Raw genomic sequence first — 19215 nt, 5'->3', positions numbered from 1 at the left:
GCATTCAACACTCTAAACACAGTTGGGGTAAAAATAACCCAATTATGGAGAAAGGAAAGACACAGCTAAATCCAATTTTTGAGGTTTTCTTGTATAACAGAAGTTGTTTTGTGCGATAAAACAGAACAGAAATTGACCCAAATATCGTGTCGGTCTTTGTTGTCAGATTTCCACAGATTACACAAGAAACAACGTTCCTTTCAAACACACAATAAATGGTGCACTTAAAATTGCAGATTTTTCAAATCTGAGCCTTTTGCAGAATTGAGTTTTATCAATTTTAGCAAAGAAAGCCACAAGTTGTAAAGATTATGACTACTCATATCCCTTACTTCTGGTCACTTGCTAAGTATTTCTTTTCAGCTGGGTTAACCAAATTTAGGATTGGGACCCTAAACTGTCAAAGTTCTAAAAACAGTTGGGTTAACATCAATAACTGGCCCAAAATGACCCACTCAAAATGTGGGTCAATTTGTATTCTGTGTTTTATGGCACAAAACAACAAGATAGTGCACAATTTATTGTGTGCTTGAAAGGAAGGTTGTTTTTTGTGAAATGTGTGCAAATCTAGAAACCCGTCAATATAGGTATGTTATGATGCAGAGGGCTGAGTCCGCCTCATGAAGCAAGTCTCTCGGGAGGAGCGCTGAACATTATTAAATATGGATCCGAAGATTATGCTGTTGATAAAAATAGGGAAAGAGAGAAGGGCAATATGCCAGGTTTGCACCTCCAAGATAAGAAACATGACATCTGACTTCATCCATCGCACTAAAATCCACACAGAGTTAAGCTATGTTATCTTCAATTTAATTTTGCGAAAGCTGTTCAAACATTAACTAAGCTTCATTCGGCGTTAAATTGAGGAGACAACGTAATTGATAATACAGAGGACTATTGGAGTCCCCTGCAAAAAAATAAAAAATAAAGTGATAAGTGATTCATAGATATCTGTCAGACTAATATCATCAATAGCCTTTTTTAAAATATGCATATCAATTTTAAACGTCCTTAAAATGAGGAAATTATTTAAATTTTTTGTTCTAGCTTTGTACTTGAAGTTTTCATTCAACTTTTGAAGACCTGTTGATGGCCCTTAAGCTCTCTGCACTTTGTTACAATTTTACAAAAGATACAAATATGTTTCAATCCCAAAGACGGATTTGTACAAATCTTACGCAAGACGTAGATATTCAATGCAAAGTACTTTATTTAATATTTATTTATACATAAAATATTAAGATCTTTATCCTAACACTTAAAAACAAACAAAAAAAAAAATCTGTGAATTAATAGGATTTTGTTAGGACAATCTTAACAGTCCTAAAACACTGTTTTCAGTATCGCAGGGAAATTTTAAATGTTGACACAAAAAAAGGCTCTTTCAAAATTGTTCCCGATTCACAATTGTGACCTTGAACGAACCCTGAAGAATCCCTCACGTGGACACACATTTCCGGCGTTGATTTTTAAAATGATGACTTAATGAAATTGATTCCATTTATTGTCCAGTCCAAGTTATCGACCTCCTTGACTAGTCAATCATCAGTATCTAAAAAAAAACATGGGTTTCTCTTTAGTATATAGATTGACGTACATATTGTGACTATATACTGAACTGATGTGCAAGCCACAGCCATGCCTGCAAGAATCCTCGGTTAAAAAAACCAACAACACATGACTTTTTTTTTTTTTAAAGTATTCTAAGAAGCGTTGTTCAGTCACATGCCTTACTGAGATTCACAGCAAATTGAGTGACCCTGAAGGGAAAATAAAGCATTTGATAAGAATCTCCATACCTTCTTTACCCAGCAAAAAATCCAGGAAGTGGTACGTATAGGACACGCCCACTTTGGTCTCCACCTGAGGCCTCCGCAGCGTGGAGTAGATGTTGCCAGGGCTTTGCGTCTCTTCGGCTTTGCGCAACTTAGGGAGCCTACACCCCATATCTCTGCAGAAAGGAGACAAGGAGATGAGCCGAGCAGATATCGTTGCTATAAACAGCGTTGATAGAATTTCTAAATATAAAAATACATTCACACTTCCTCGGAAGTGTGTCGACATTTTAATGCTCATGTGCAAGCTCCCGCTGTAGGAAATAATATTTCTTTCTCTCATGCACCGCACGCCCTCCCACACACACACACACACACGCAGTGTAATGCAATAATGGTGAAATATGAATCCGTCACCCATTACCTGCTTGCCAGGCTGTGATACGGACGTCTCCTAATCAAACGTGGCTGATTGGGAGCGACATGTTTGATCAGAACGAATTAAAGCAGAAATGAGAGTGATTTCCTGCCCTGTCAAGCGCGGCGACATGACACCAGACAGAGAGGAGAGGATAGAGGAGAAGCTAAGATGGCGAGCGTGTTGTAGCGCCATCCAATTTATATGTTGATCCACAAGGTCAGCATTCCATCACAAAGAGATTTTCTCAAGACTGCGTCAGCCCAACAGGCAATTAAAATGACAATTTATAGCGGTCAAAATTCTCTCTTCTCCTTTGCGGGTTAGAGAAGGCAATATGGAACCAAATCTCAGGGTTAGACATACAGCACAAAAAAAGATTGAGATGTTTTTTAGACAAATAACTTTAGATGGAAAGCAGAGGGGCCAAATAGAGGCTATGACACATATGACGAGTTGACAAAAATCGTCAAGCAAATCAGATGTGACAGACTGGCTGACCTCCAACCATCAGTTACACTTAATTTCCCTCCCGCCACGCTTTACGAGAGTCACATTGTGAGCTGTGTGTGTGTGCGTGCGTGTTTGTGTCTATGAAGGCCGACTTGAACGGAGAAAAGGCGACGTGCACGGACAATAACTTTGCTAACGATCCTAACAGATGACATAAGGCTGAGAAGTGCTTCAAGCATACTTGTACAAGAAAAAAAACAACAACAAACAGTATACACGATGGATATAAAAAGTCCACGCATCCCCGTTTGGATGCTAACTTATTGTGATGCTGAAACTAGCGATGTCAAAATTTATTTCCAAAGCAATTTAAGATCTGCAATTAATCTCATTTTAGAGACACTGACATTTTTGAGAAAAAAAAAAACAGTATGCTTGGTCTGAGACTGCTTTGTGTTTATGTGGTAGGCTAAACTTTTAAGATGCTTCTTCTTCATAAAAAAGAATGCATACCACTCTATCTTTAGCAAAGTTGCCACTAGGGCCTTTGTATAACATAAATTGGATCGCCAAATCTTACATGCTCTTACGTTTTCACGTCTTCCTTCGTCTGAACCCGCCCACCTGCCCACAACAGGAGTCTTATCAGGTTATGCCAAACACTGACAGCCAATCAGTGTCCACCAGGATGTGATTGATTCGTTTTCACCCCCCCCCCCCAAAAAAAAAATAACCAGATCCAATCACCATACAGAAAGCATAGTTAGATTAAAAAATATATTAATGTTTTAACTAATCAATCTGTTAATCTGACACCCCAAGTTTACACATTCAAACGCATCTTAAATGGTAGTCACAGGTGGTTCTGATTCACCCTAAATTCCAGGTGTTCTAGTAGGCTTTTCTGGCTATCCAGCAGAAGTCTGAATAATTTGTGCCAACACGGAGTGGTATTTAAAACTGTTTATAGTTCTCTCCACTTTGTCAAAGATCCCAGTTCCATCTACTGAAAATTGGCCCTAAAGAATGATGCTGTCAGCAATTTGCGTCACCATAAAGTTCAACCTTGGTTTCATTGGACCATAACAAAATATCCCAAACACATGTGGGCAATGGTGGTAGTTGTCATTAACGGTTCAATATAATTGGCAGCTAGCACTAAACCTTCAGGTTTCTTTGAGGGAGAAAAAAAAAAAAAAGTCTACTACAGGACAAAAAAAGTGGTGAACGCGGGCTGACTGCCTATTAGCATAAATTGAAATGTGATTGCCTTATTCTTTATATAACAAAAACCTGGCATTCGTTCAGGATGTGTAGACTTTTTATAGCTGTGGTAATTGTATCTTTAGGCAGTGGTTAAGCTTAAGGGACAGCAAGGCCTTCTCTGACCTGCATTTGAACCCCAAAAGCTAATGCTACTTTTACTTCTTGAAATTGCATGAAGTTTGGAGAGTATTGACGGTTTCTATAATTGTAATGTGGTAGTGATGGTATTAGGTGGAGGATTATGTTGGCTAAATCCCCACTGGTCCCTATGCACTGTTTGGTAGATTAATGCCGATAGATAGTACCAATGGGCATTGCCATTGATTGATTGTTCTGCTATTGCATGTCACAGCTCCAACATTGAGAGAGCGAGCCTTTCCCATCCACTTTCAACAAAGAGCAATTAATCAACTAATGGATTGTTAATTTTCCCCATAACTGATCGGTGCAATTTAGTCAAATGCACATCCCTAATCGATAGGGTACCTTAGTGGATGAAAAACGGATTGCTTGCATGCTTATATGGGTTTTCTCTAGCTACCTCACACATTCCCAAATTTAATTGGGGAATAAATTGTTTACACTAATAGAAAAGTGAATGGTCATTTGTCTGTGTAATACAAATGCATGTGTATAAGCAGTTGCATCAGAATTAACCCTCAATGTGCGGAGGGCTCGAATCTGTGCAAGTTTAAGCCAATCGCACGGTGCAAGTATGTACTAGTACGTTCATGGACGTAACAACATTAATATTTAATTATGCGACGCACATGTGGGGGGGGGGGGGGGGGGCTGTCAAGTAAGATACAACATCGCGTCACCCCCCAAATAATACAGTACATTGATGACAATACAATAACTAACTGCTTTTATTTTGAAGTTGGCCTTGTAGCAGAGTGGCTAGCATGAGTCCTTGCGACTGCTTTTAATTGCCATCAGATCATAGAGCTACCAATAAATACATTCCCAATAAAATAAATGATTCATTCAAACAAACATTCAATTTAAGAACGATAAGGAACATGACACTGTTAATGTATATACATCTCCCAACGTTAGCAATTGTTCCTAAAGTGGTATAGTCAAATGCAGTCGGAAATTTCAAACTCGGACAGAAAAAAAGTACGCCTATGTATTTAAAAACTCAATAATACATCAAGAATGATGGGGGTGAATTTTAGTTTGTTATTTTACTTTATGTACAATGTATGGTTCATCTCTGTCAATTATGCTTACGTTACCTCGTAAAATAGCTGTTTTCCAGAATAAAGCTCCCCATGACATAAATAATTCAAGCACTGAACACAAATAAGAGACATGGCACGCAGTTTTATTTTACTTTCAGTCGTTCGGGATTTAATTAATTTCTGCATATCCCCTGCAATGTGGTCATGTACCCCTTGTTGGAGGACCTTATCATAATAAAAGCCAACTGCGTTGAACAAAATAATGTCCACATACATCCAATTGGTTTATTCCCCCCCATTGTCTTCTTGTAAAGATATAATAATTGACATTTTGCCAGCCCCTGCTTGTTACATTTGTAAATATCAGATCTTGAGTCAATCTGTCGTGTGACATCACGGTATGCAAATTGAAACTAAAACATCAGCAAATACAGACGTGCTGTACACCTCTCCGAAAAAGTGTGCCAACTGAAAAAGCACAAGTGCCACCAGTGCAAAAGTTAATGTTGATGATGAGCCTTGATGCGGGGTTGCCATGGCAATAAGAAAACATAAGATTTACACTGTCAACACATCTTTAAAGCTACTAGTTGAAGTCAGTTAAGTGCATAAAGTTGCTTTATCTTTAAAACTCAACCATCTCGTTATGTATTACCAATGTCCTTATTTTAATATCAGAACAAATGTCTCCAATGTGTCACTCCCTTCTGGCCTTGCTACGTTGTCACATTCTACACACTTGGCCAGCCCATTTGCCCGCTCTCCATCCACCCGCCCTTCCGTCCGGTCGGTCCATCTGTCCTGTGGCTCATACGAGTTCCCGCCGCGGACGTGATCTCCCGCTGAGTCCATTAAGAGGCGTAATCTACAAGAATGCCTGAGTTATGACTGGTTTCGAACGCTGCCAAACATTTTCACTCCAAGCCGTACTATGGAGGCAGGTCAACCTCTTGGTTGAAGGATAAGATACAGAAAATCGGATGTGGAGAACCTCAAGGAAGTTCAAGACAAGGAACTCTCTCTTTCTCCACATGTTGACTTCAAACACAATCTTACCGCTCTCACACAAGCAGCAAAAAGGGCCTTGACAGCAAAAAAAAAAAAAAAGAGGGGGGGTGGTGGGAAACAGCCATTAAACCTGAAGCGACGGGAGGCAGATAAAAAGCCGAGTGAAAGGAGAGAACGCAAAAGAGGAGGAAGGCAGACGGGAGTATAGCGGAGGGCTTCTCATTTGAGAATCTCTTGTAAGAGAGTCTTGGAAATGACAGAGGATTTGCGTGCGAGTGTAATCCGTCTGCTCTGCTATATACAGTACCTCTCGAAAACACACTAAAGAAAGGGAGGGGGCGAATCTTGTTTGGAGTGGAGCAACAGACGTCCACCGGGGAGGCGGTGTCTGCCCGACGTTTGCAGTAAACAGCTCCAGCAACTCGGGAATGAACCTGATCACTCACCTTCCAATGCTAACATATGTACACTTTCATTTCAATTGCCAAGCGACCAATGATGGCGATATCATTATTTTTGCAATTGCATGATGCCACTTTGCAGTTTTAACATGGATGGCTTTTGAGCTCAAATTGTGTTATAATTCAACCTGAAGGAATGTTTTAAGTGGGTAGCGGCCAAAAGGAGCAGCACTTCTGTTTAAGATCCCCGTATTAATTTGCATCCACTATTGTGGACATTTGTTATTGATCTATATCTTTTGATTCATTCAAGCTACCCTAATAAGTCCTAGAGTCCTCAGTAGAGGACACCCTGGCCTTTCCAATGTTTTATGTTAAATATTTTGTGGGTGGGATTCAATTAGCTACGGTGTCTTGCTGAGAGAAAAGAGACAACAGTGGACACAAATTAGTCTCAGCAGGATATAGCTTTAAACCTAAAAAAATATAGATGCCTTTTGATTTCTAGCCGTGGTATGCAATTGTTTTCTTCACCATTTGCACATTTGGAAATGCATTGAGAGCATGAAAAACACAGTATTTGCTCTACTAATGATAACAGGTCAGTTTGACGAATCCAGACTTTTTAGGCCGATGTTAATTTATGGCAGAAACATGTTACAGATTAATGATCTGATTAATTTTAAGAATTAGAATGAATAAAAGAAAATAGCATTTATTTCCTCCCTATGCATTTCAATACGTGTCAACTATATGCAGATTTCCACAGCCCGACCTGGTACCCAAAAAAAACTTTTGGGGTACAGAATGCATTATGGGGCACAACCAACTCAGTTAGCAGGACATTATTTTCATATTGTGTTTGTGGTGCTAGTAGTTGAATGTGATTTATATTGAACATTTATGTTTAATTTATGTCGCACAATGTATTTCATGATTCTTTGCTGTTGGTGTGTAATGTAGTGACATGTATGTCAATTCTTTGCACAAATTCCCTGCATTGTTCACCCAATTGCTTATCTGCACATTTTATAATACATTTATGGTTACAACATTATGGGATGGACTTATGTGCAATATACAATGCCATGCCACCGGTGTTACTTTATGGGCCCAAGTTTTAATGGTGACTGCCTCAAAATTTACAGATGTATTACAGTGCCCTTTACAGTTGTATTGCAGTTGGTCACCTGTGAGGTACCAATACAAAAAACACATTTTTAATATACAGTACACTGTCTTTGTAAAAGAGGTATATATAATGAAGTTTGCTAGTTTTGCATAGGGGACATGAGTCATCTAAATACAAAATTTGTTTTGGTTTTGCTGTGTGGACAGAAGGTGGTCGTTGATGCACTTAGTGTGCTTTCCTGCTTTTATATCATATAGCAAGTGTCAGTAAATGAGGACCCTGCTGACTCACAATGTCCATTAGAGAGCAAAATAGTGAATAAAAGGAAAAACGTAAAGACGGCATGCCAAATTTCCCCCTTCAGCGACAAAGTGTTCATAAAGAGGGGAAAAAAACAATGTCAGACACAGTAGTCTCTCTTGTCAAAACACAGTTATGTATCTCATTATTTGAATTGAATTTTGCCAGCTGAAAGACAAGTTGATAATTCATTCATTTATAACCTGGTCAGTCATCATGATGATGTTAGAAATGTTCAAGGGTAATTATCACAAAATACACTTTTGTAGCGTAAGAGTAACTTTGTTCAGTGCACGAGAAGAAGCCATACAGTAGCAAAACTTAACAGCCCGAGCATCTGACAATTCCTGGCTGAGAAGAACATTGCCATGGTGGAGCAGCCTCCCTACTCGGCCGACTTGACTACATGTCACCCCCTCCTGACAATTTGCCACTCTCAAAGAGGTCACCAAGGTGGCCACAAAGATGGAGGATCCCAGAATAACTTTGGGGGTCTCATAAACGCAAAGAAGGCTGTGAGAGTGCATTATACTTCAAAGGGAAAGTAAACTTGTATATTGGATTTTAAAGAAACCTTTGAGACAATAGTTCTGACATGTCTCCCTCAACATAATGTACACCAATGGAAACATTTGATAAATGTCTACAGTGTTCCCTTGCTTACTGCAGGATTTATGTTCCCCAAAATATATTTCTTTCTTTTGCTCCTTTATTTAAAGCTTGTTACTTTTGTAAAAAAAATAAATTTAAAAAAACGTCTGGTCCGAAATTTTCAAGAAAGACAGGGATGAAAATTGAAATATGAAAATGTATCCTAGGAAGGGTTTTATATATATCTTTACTGGTCTAGCTTAGAAGAAAATTTGCAAGAAAAATAGCAATGTAAACCTGCAATGGAAATTGTTATGGTCAAAAATGAAAATCCATGATAGAATGAAGCCACGATAACCAAACCGCGATGTAGCGAGGGAATACGGTATATGATTGTGTCAAGGCAAAAGTTATTTTTCTGTCGTTTACTTGGTGCTGTCAAATCAATTTCGATAAGCAGCGAAAAGTTTGAAATAAAATGTTTACAAGTGGTGTTGCAACTTGAAAAGGATGTCAATTTATCTAATACATTTACAACGGTTATCAAGAGGCTTCCAATATAGCTTTTAAATTAAAAATCTTCGAAACGTCTCCATTTTGTTAGCAAGAGACGCACACCTGACGAGTTAATGTCATAATCCCAACAAATTCCGAACTCTTTCCTGACTTTAAAATCAAGCTTGGTGACATTTTTACACAACTGTCGTTTGTTTGAAAGTGGCAGCGAAACGGGAGCAAAAATAAATAAATAAATAAACTCACCGAGCTTGGTGCTCGTCAGCGGAAACCCAACGTGTCGGCGTGAGATCCTCCTCTGCGCGGCTGCTGGTGATTAGAACCGCGTGGATCCGGTGGACTCGAAGATTGCCAGGATGTGTCGGGAGCTCTTACCAGGCAGGGCGGTTCGTTCCCGGCTCGCTCACTTGCAAGACTTTTTCGACTAGAACGCCCCACTGTTTTCTTTACATCCACGCCCCCATCAGGTAGCGCTTAATACTGGCATCACTTTTCGGTGGCATTAAACCCGTGAGGCTAAAATCCACAACCCCCTTCCTTTTTTTTTTTTGTATTTTATATAAATTCATATTTCATAAGCACCAATCCAGACTCATTCATAATTTAAAAGTGTCTGACTGGAGGCAAGTGGGTGGGGGCCAAGGGGTGGTCGCAGCACCCTGGGGAGCCCCAGTCACACCAGTAGACAGTGACAACAACCCATTAAAAGAAAGATGATGGAAGCTGTTGCTAGGGAAGAAAAAGCCTAGAGGCTGGAAAACAGACTACAAACTCGAAAGACATCACAGTTTCAACTTTTATTCATCCAAACACAACACCACAAAAAGGAACAGTGCACGTCCAGTTATGCCGAATATACACAGGAGAGATTTTAACATGTTTATAATCAAACGCCGAGACGTAACAATCCAGACAAATACGAACGAAAAACACCAAAAGTGCAATGCAAATATGAGACAATGCTGGTTTTCAACATTACCAAGTGTAAAACAAACACAAAAGAAAAGCATCTGGATAAATCGTCAAGTATAACAAAGTTTGGCAGTCACGCAAATGTGAAAATTGTTTTCTTCCCCAAAACGTACTTGTCCTATGTCAAAATAGGTTCAAGGAGGTTTTAAAACTTCAAACAAGTTGTGGAGTGACAAATACTGCCAAACGCTTGTGATCTTTGGTTAAAGGAGAAGTCAAGTGAAATATTATCTTTACATTACTAAGTTCTCCCACAAGACTAAACATGAAATTTAGATGAATAGTGTTAGTGGAATATGAAATAAACAGAAAAAAATACACATTTTGCCACTTGCTGTCTATTGAAAATGACATCACAGGTGCTCAGGCAATGACCAATCACGGCTCACCTGTTTAACTCGCAGGCTGATTGGCTGTTTCCTTAACAACTGTGATGTCATTTTAAGTCGACATCAAGTGACAAAATGGTCGCCCCCTGTGATGGATGAAAAAAATGGGTTGATTTTACTGTTTTCCTTCCTATTCCACAGATGCGCCAAATATACTTTTAATTTTTAGGTTAATGGGGTCCCAATACAACGTATTGTTAAGATTTTTTTTCACTTTGCTTCTCCGTTAATGTACAAAATGTGACTTTGTTGCTTTCCCAGTGCTCACCTTCACCCCATGTCCCATGAAATAAAAGGTCAACATAAATGTGGGCATAAATACTAACTAAAAGTGGCCAGTGTTAAAAGTACTTCTTTTTAAGCGGTAACCATATAAACAACAACGTTTTGCATGTTCTCTTGTTGTACAGGGTTACCGCCTTTAAAACAAATTAAAACGCAACTTAAAAAAGAACAAATATACAACATAACTATATAAAAAGCTACAAAAGGTTAGCTTAGAAGGTAGAAAAGTTGAGCTTAAAAGATCCTTTTTTTTTTTCTCCTATTTGGTTGGAGTCATTACCACACGGTGAGAGAGCTCTGCTCTTCCTCGTGACCCTTTTCGAAGTAGTCGTTACATGTTAAAAGCGGTTTTGAGGTCTCAACCAGTTGTGGCTCAAAGTGACTGACATTGGGTTAGTAAAATAAATAAAAATTGGCTTTAGAAGCCAAGTAAATGGACGGAAGAGAACGTGGGGGGGTGGGGCAGCCGGGTGAAGAAAAGTGTCTTATCCGTATCCTTGTCTTATCCGTATCCTGATGTCTTCTACTACTATAGAAAGAGGAGGGCAGAAAATAAACGTTGCTTATTGCCCCACTGGCATACGGTCATGGATCTCAAAACCAAAGTCTGAAGTTGTGTACTACCTGGTGTAGGGTCAGAAGATGTGAACATTACAGCACTGCCAGCATGGTCTGGTCGCACTCCACAAGGGTCTACAAAAGAACACGCATTTTGATTAGTATCACGTCATAAAGCAGCAGGAGTTGACTGCCATCTAGTGGTAAAAAGCGAAATTTCACAAATTCTGTACAGAAACAGAAAAAAATGTCTCACGGTTGACAGTTTCACAAGCATTTTTTTAAAATGCAACCCCTGTGAAATATCTTTACAACAAAGTACCTCTAAAATAACCTGAAGCAATTTTGAATAATAATAAAAAAAACTAAAAAACAGTACTGTGTTTAGCTTTGTGTAATCAGCATCTTATCAAGATAAGATTGTGTGACATCTTCCTTATTTATGGCTCACTGGCCAGGAAACCACATCACTAATGAAAATGGACACCTGTTTAAAACTTAAAGGGCCCATATCATGAAATATTAAACGTTCTACAGTTATGCATATAAAATTACAAAATCTTACCTTTGCCACAATTCAACTTCTTATTAAATATTAGTTTTTTGGTGACTGGATTTCTAACCAGCAAGTGTGAAAGCAGTGAAGAAAAATGACAATTTGCGAGTGTTTAGGGCGCTACATGAACATTGTAAAAAAACAAACAAAAAAAAAAAAAACAATTTTGATTTCCAAGATGCAGGCCCTTAAACAAAATACAATTGCAATAACAGTCACTATAACACAACAGTAAATGTCTTAATGTTCCAATTAATTTGTTCTTGATTTGGGGGGAAAAAAAAACACACTAATAAATCAGAATGATGTACCATTACTGTTTCTACTTGGGTTGTGCCGGGGTCAGCAATACCGCGGCTCTCGTTTGTTTCACCTTGGCGTTTATGGAAAGCAGAAGAGACCCCACAACAGTACGAATTTGTTTTGCGTTCGCCTCGCAGTAACCGACGTTTATTTTGAAAAACGCCAGACGGCATTTGCAATGACGGCATCAGGCAAAATAGGGCGCCGTTTTAAACACGTACGTCACAACTCGAAATAAGCTCGATTAATGTTGTATATCTTATCCACTTGCCGTCTCAAAAAAGCAAAACAACACGCAAAAAAAAACAACAAAAATAACAAAAAATGGCAGGTGCTTTATGGGCCATGATCCCAAATGAAAAAAGAGAAAAATAGGTGAGAACAGACAATTCAACCATTAGCCACCGCGGAAGAATTGCCCGTTTGCTTTGTAAAGAGAAGCTGTCAAATCCTCAAAATAAAAATAACATAAATCTGATCTCTGTATTGTATTTCTATAATTTCATCAATGCAATGAGACATAATACATTAATATTGTAACGGAAGATCCCGCAGTGGACAAAACAGGCAGCGAGGCAGGGTTGACAATCAGCCTTCACTTTTATTATATTAAAACGGCACTTCAACTTCCTCGTCCGCCTCAACAACTTCTTCTCTGCTGCCAAGTATGCGCACCTCCTCCACTGCACTTTCTCACTTGCTCTACCACTCCCTCATTCTCTATTCAAGCACCATAATCGCAACGATATGATAACCTGTTAGCCACATTACCCGCGGCAGTTAGCCGCAGCAGCAAAATTATATTCATATTGAAGCCCACAAAGCAAGAAATAGACAATGTGATTGACAGGTGCAGCAGAGAAGGATTTATGTAGGATACACAATGGGAGTACACTGCCATTGCCCGTTAAAGGGACAGTGTGTAAGATTTAGACCGGTTTTCATTAAAAGGAATAAATTATTGTAAAGTTCCCAAACCTGGAAATGAATGTTATTAATGACCAACAGTATGTCGGCCATGTTTGTTATAGCTACGGACAATGGTAAATGCAGCACCACCTGCTGTCCGTAATGAAAAACGGTTAAAATCTCACACACTATCCCTTTAAAGCGAGCGACGCAGGAGGGGGAAAAAAATCTTACCGGTTTTGACAGATTTGGAAGGTTTTAAATAACCGTGAACGTTTAAATCCGGTTATCAGACCATGCCTGGTGTGCATGAAACTAGAAATGCGAAACTAAATAAGGTCACTAAGGCGAAACGTGCACAAACAGGAGAAAAATATAATTTTCTTCATTTTTAAAAACCCTCTACAAAAAATTTTAAAATAATTTGAAAATAGATGTGTCGCCCGGCCTACTTTCTACATTAAATTAAATTGGCTGATACCAACAGAAATCCTTCTCATGTACTCCTTCATGTGCCTTTCTTTACTACCAGAGCTACTTTTACCCTCATTTGAGAACCTTTGCGAGAGGCAACGAATTTGTATTCCTAGCAGATGTTTTTTTGTTGATGATGTCAGAAATGTTCAAGGGTAATTATCACAAAATACACTTTTGTAGCCTATAGGTAGCTTTGTTCAGGGCATGAGAAGAAGCCATACAGTAGTAGCAAAACTTAATTCTGAAAAAATCATCTAGCATAAGCCATCATCTCAGCAATTTATATATATAAAGAGTGTGCATATGACCATTTTGTTTTTTTTTAGAAATCCAATTACTCAATTTATTCTTAGGGACCTATTTCCAATGTATCATTCTCAGTATGTGTCATCACCTGATTGCCAGCCTGATGTCCGGCCTCACCTGGCCAGTAGGGCAGATGGCACTGTGTAAGGAAAAGGGCCAAATGTCAAACAGGACAATAAGAGAAGAGATCACTATCAGTAAATACGAAACGGACAGATCATCCAGCAAAAGAAAAAACAAAACAAAAACTACTTTACCGGGTAGGTGTATGCATTCGGAGCATTCAGTGGCACCCGTGGCATCACATAGTTTCCAAATTGGGGGTAGGCGTATTGCTGTAAACATAAGAGTGGGAGTTAAAATACATATCATTTCACCTCAATTTAGGATAACATATGTGACACAACATATAACAATCCTGTGTATCCCAGACTAGTTTACCTATGTGCTTGCACTGCTGCCTCGATTTCCCTGACTGGATATTTAAAAGATATGACCTATAACCATCTTTTTTTTTTTAAATGAGTATTATTTGGAGAAAATGACAGAAATATGGTCTCCACCTTGTAGCTATTCTTAGCCAGGTTAATGAGCCCAAATCCCTTGAGACACAAGAGGGAGAAAGGTCATCATTGCACAACCATATTGAATATGATTCAGTTATTTATTTGATCTGTGAAATGTCTGAAAAAAAGGCTTGAATCTTGAAAGTAGGATCATTCATTAAGATGTCGCTTAAAGGGGAAGTCACAACCAAAATTTTCTTCACAACAATATTTTCGTTTTAGCACCGCTGTTCAACACAGAGCTTTCTGATTAATATTAATTTTGTAGAATTTGACTTCAGCAGTCATATCCACTTGTTTTATCCATAATCAAGGAGCTGCCATTATGTCACTTTCTGTCAACTGAAAATGACATCACAGTTGGTTAGGATCGGGTAACAACCAATCACAGGTCAGCTTGTCAATTTTACATGACAAAACATCTTTTAACTGTTGGTTCCAAACGTTTTTCACTCAGGGAATCAGGCTCTTGGCTAAGACGAATCAAATGGGAAAGATTATGCTTCAATTTTCCTGAATGTGAGTCTGCATGTACCCTGTTGAAGTGTGTGCTTGACTTACAGGAAAGTAAGTGGTGCCACCATTAGCAAAATGTGGATGTGGGGTCATGCCATTGGGCGAGGAGCAAATGCAGTAGCCAAATTGGGAAGGGCCCATCCAAGACTCAAAAGTCATCATCCGGGATGGTCTCGTCCCTGGAGTGTCAAAGTCGTAAAGAAACATCTATAATAAGCAAACATCTATAATAACATGGAGATGCTGCGCTCAGAATACATACGAGGCATCCTCTGCTTTATGATTGCGGGGCCCAACTTGAGTGCCTTTCCTTTCCAAAAGATGTGTTGCTATAGAAACAAACAATCCGTTCAAAGGAGCTCTTTTTTTTTTTTTTTTTTTTTAAACGTTATGTGTACTTACTTCCAAAATTGACCTGACGTCAACATCCTCAGTGAAGTACACAAACCCGTAGCTGGAAGATTAATCTTAGTACTTTTAGTACAAGCGCGTTGGGCGAAAAATATGCATGTAAAAAGATAAACGGTACCCTTTGCTGAGTCCTCCACGGTATGTGATGATTTTCACATCCCTGATTGCGCCAAATTTCGCAAAGAAGTCCTTCATTTCGGTTGTACCAACCTAAACGTTGCGTCGGAAAACAAAAATACACAATTTTTTGATGCATGTTGGTAACGAGGAGCCAGAAAGTCATTTCAAAATCACTATTTGTAGTCAAGCTCACATATACTCACCCTGGTGTCAATCCCGCCGACAAAGATGGCGTTAGGAGTCACTGTACCCTCTGGTGGAATGTAGCCGTTGGACATCTGGAAGGATAGAGAATTCCGGTTCCTGCTTCTTGGAATGGAGGCGTCCTACCAAGAAAACAATTGTCAGTTATTTACAAAATATTTTGTTTTATATAAAGTTATTAAATGATGCTTAATAATTGATGCTTAAACATATTTTTAATCCTGAACAACAGAGCAATACCTATTTTTTATGCTAAAGCTTACCATATTAGGCTATTTAAACGTTTGAGTACACCATGCTAAAGGTAAACATCCTAAGTTCAAAATGCTTTAACTAAAAATGCTAAACTAATAGTTATTAATTGATGCTTACTAATAGAGGCTTAAACATATTTTTAATCCTGAAAAACAGTGCAAAAACTATTTTTTACGCTAAAGCTTACCATATTAGGCTAAACGTTTGAGTACACCATGCTAAAGCGAAACATCCTAAATTCAAAATGCTTTAACTAAAAATGGTTAACTAAAATTGTAAAATAAGATTGTAATAACTGTACCATTAATTATGAACAAAGAAGAACTTTTTTACAAAGTTTATACAAGATAGTCTGAAACAGAAAGAGTACCTAAAAAAAAAGGCAATCATTGTTTACACTTTTGACCAACCGAACTATTTGATGCTGAAAGAAATTGTAAATCGATATACAGTAATGAATGTATATTAATCTGGAAAATTAACATAGAAGCATTGATATTTGAAACATTTAAACCTGAAGAAAATGTTCTAAAATATTGCGCTATTTTTTAAAATCCATTAATCAAATGATTGAGAAAAAAACATGGACAGCAATTTAAAAATGTATAATTCCAACACCTTGACAATGAGCACAACTGCACCACCCGGTGCCATTGATGTGCAATTACATGTCACACAGCAAAAGTAAACCCTGTTCCTTGAGGTCATAAGCCGCACTGTCCCATTATTTGAGTATTATTATATGTCAACGTCTTTGCATTTAATCTTTATCAGTTTCTAAAAAAAAAAAAAAAAAACATTTAGCTTTAATCTGTCTTTAAAAAGTGCAGTTTTTCACTGAATTTTAATTAAGTAGCAACTGCTACTTTTTTCTAAAAAAAAAAAAGTGAAATGCATTCTTAATACACTTCTAAATTCCTTTATGAATTGATTCACAATAAAAGATGACTCAAGAATGTGCCCAGTACTACTATCCTCAGTGCTCTTATGATGAATTATTCCTTTTGTGTTATCAGGTTTCCAAGTACAAGTCGACGCCCCCGATTTTGCTGCAATTTGGGTGAATTTTACAAAAAACTTGACACCTGACTTTGTGTCTACATAAAAAAAAAAGTCTGACAAAAAATTAATTTGAATTAGGGGACAAAAAAAAAAAAAACATGTTTATATTGAGAGCCCTCAGGCACGATTATCAAATAAGACAGTTGTTACAACCATGCTTCCGGGGGAGATTTTCAAACCAAAAGAATTCCAAAGCCATTCATGCCATAGTTAATTTTTAAAGCATTGGCTTACTTTGTCACAATTGGCTGTTTCATTATAATAGAGTGGCTTGACATGCAGCACATTCTCCCAAGTGTCTCGTTGTACGTAAGATCTCCTCCCTGAGTTACTGTGATGAAATGTATCTATCCTGTTTTTATTTTACTCTTCTATGGTTGAAAGGAAAAGCGAATACTTTCCTGTCACTGCAGTTGGACTAACCTACTGACATTAGTGACACAGTTTATGTGTATTTTCATTTGTATGCTGTTTACTAAACTAATATCACTGCAAAAGAGGAGCAATTAATTTATTACACTGGCGCAGAGCTGTATTTAACACACATACGAGTTATTACACTGATGTGTGGAGAAAATTGGCCTGGTCTTCTAAGTTATGCAATCATAAGTCGAAACTTAACTCTAAAAGTAAGGTAATTTGAGATTTTAGAGCAAGTTGCGCATTTGAAATGCCACAGTAATTTTTTTTTTTAAGAATGTGGCATTTAAACAAATACTGGCTTTAGCCTTGAAATGCAAGTGATTTGTAATAATTGAGCATTTTAACAAATATAGGTTGTTGTTTTTTTTTTTTTTTCCTTTTGCTGCTGACAATGGAAACCATGCATTTATTTTGGTTTTGTTTGAAATAAATGAAAGTAACATTCTAAATGTGTTAAACATTTTAAAAAATCTTATCTGATGTACTTAATGAAAACTTAAGAGACAATTTATTAAGGTGTGATTTATCTTGACATGTTGGAGGGGCTCCAGACTTTATTTGTGACTGAGAAAAGAATAAAGCACGGATAAGTCTTACTACCGGGTTCAAAACATCGAAATCGAAATAAATATATATACTAGGCCTAGGTTCTTGAAATAGCTAGCCTTTGATAGTAGTCATCAGCAAAATATGCTTTTTATCTTTGATCATGATGAATTAAGACAATAAAGAATATTTTGTTTGTGTTAGGTTGTGCAAACGAGGGCTAGTAATTTTTTTTAAATTGAGCCGTGCAAACGTAATGGATCCCGTACATAACGTGAAATTACGTGACAACTTACAAATTTGAGCGCAATGGCGAAAAGGCGGAAAACGTGAAGTCACAAAGCGATAAAAATGCGCTGAAAAACTTTGAAAAAGTTTCTAAAACATCGAAAACAAAAACTAATATGATGACACAACCCCACTAGTATATTAAGCAAGCATTTTATTCATGGAGCCATTTTTTTTCTAAGCTAGCATGGCCCTTTCATAAGGTCAATTGGCGCTAATTAGCAAAAAATAACACGGTGTCGGATAAGTTTAACATGAGCAAAAGTCACCAACGCACTTGTATTAATATGTTTACAATGTTACAATTCAGACATTTACAAAACGTTACTTAACAACTTACCATTTTAAAACGATAATAACTCCGCATTTAAGGCTCGCTGAAAAGCAAGAAATGCGCCTTACCCCCTCCCAACCAGGATCGTCCCTCACGAAAACGCCCCTTTTTGGGTGACGCAATCACGCCCACAACCAATCAGACATTAGATATTTAGATCTAGAAAAGCACATTGCGATAATAACAAAGTTTTGTTCTTGTATTTTCCTAAACGCGCGACAGAATTACTAACCAAACGTTATTGATTATGTTGGGGTTTTAACTCGACAATGAAATATCCTTGCTATTCTCGTTCAAACGCTAGATGGCAGCAAGCTACTTTTTTCTCTGATGTCTTTCTTTTGGGTTGACATTCACCAAAGTATTCATTCGAGTTTCCCGTTTTAACGATCAAATTCAACACATGTGGTAAAAAAGGAAGCAATATTTCATTGCAAACGTGCAGTATAACAATTCATCAACACACGTAACAGACTATTGACAGTCTCAGCGGTTGTTCCCTCAGGTGCATACGTGTTAATTGCTTCTGTTCAATAAATTCTTGCAAAGGTTAACGATGTTTTTTAAACATGTTGAGTCGGTTCTGCTCCTATTAATAAGTGATCGTCTTTTGTAGTGCAGGCCATATGTATTTGTTTAGAATGTGTGTTTTCCCATCTCAGAAGGGCAATTGCATCAGCTCGCCCCT

At 37.9% G+C, this 19215-nt stretch overlaps 3 protein-coding genes across 4 annotated transcripts in view; 1 reads left to right on the top strand and 2 right to left on the bottom strand.

The window, feature by feature from the left end:
- The window catches only part of rftn1a (raftlin, lipid raft linker 1a), a 31959-nt gene extending 22482 nt beyond the window's left edge, over positions 1-9477 (bottom strand). For both annotated transcript variants that reach the window (XM_088404587.1, XM_088404588.1), the window contains exons 1-2: positions 9294-9477; positions 1800-1951 (exon numbers count right to left, since the gene is read on the bottom strand). In XM_088404587.1, coding sequence (XP_088260713.1) covers positions 1800-1947 — 148 coding nt within the window. In that variant the 5' untranslated portion in view covers positions 1948-1951; positions 9294-9477. The remainder of the gene's footprint in view (positions 1-1799; positions 1952-9293) is intronic.
- The window catches only part of LOC148406512 (inactive phospholipase C-like protein 2), a 61604-nt gene that overhangs the window by 4121 nt on the left and 38268 nt on the right, over positions 1-19215 (top strand). The gene's annotated exons all lie outside the window — the stretch shown is intronic.
- On the bottom strand, positions 9830-18687 carry dazl (deleted in azoospermia-like). The gene is made up of 10 exons (XM_088405651.1): positions 18534-18687; positions 15619-15741; positions 15414-15505; positions 15287-15338; positions 15147-15213; positions 14930-15063; positions 14060-14137; positions 13891-13941; positions 11318-11386; positions 9830-11222 (listed from the first exon to the last, which is right to left on the bottom strand). Exons 1-9 carry the CDS (start codon positions 18558-18560, stop codon positions 11345-11347), a joined length of 666 nt encoding a protein of 221 aa, XP_088261777.1. The 5' UTR covers positions 18561-18687; the 3' UTR covers positions 9830-11222; positions 11318-11344.

This window comes from Hippichthys cyanospilos, chromosome 21, assembly GCF_059441005.1.
Source record: "Hippichthys cyanospilos isolate Australia breed blue-spotted pipefish chromosome 21, RoL_Hcya_1.0, whole genome shotgun sequence".
NCBI lineage: Eukaryota > Metazoa > Chordata > Actinopteri > Syngnathiformes > Syngnathidae > Hippichthys > Hippichthys cyanospilos.
Note: the sequence above shows the minus strand (reverse complement) of the source record. Positions and strands in the feature narration are given on the sequence as shown.

Bases quoted from the DNA above. Each gene is read 5' to 3' on its own strand.
- dazl (XM_088405651.1), bottom strand. From the start codon at position 18,560: ATGCGGAGTTATTATCGTTTTAAAATG. The intron at 15,506-15,618 runs GTGAGTATATGT...CGCAACGTTTAG, and splicing joins TCGGCGGGATTGACACCAGG to GTTGGTACAACCGAAATGAA. The intron at 15,214-15,286 runs GTAAGTACACAT...TTGTTTCTATAG, and splicing joins ACGTCAGGTCAATTTTGGAA to CAACACATCTTTTGGAAAGG.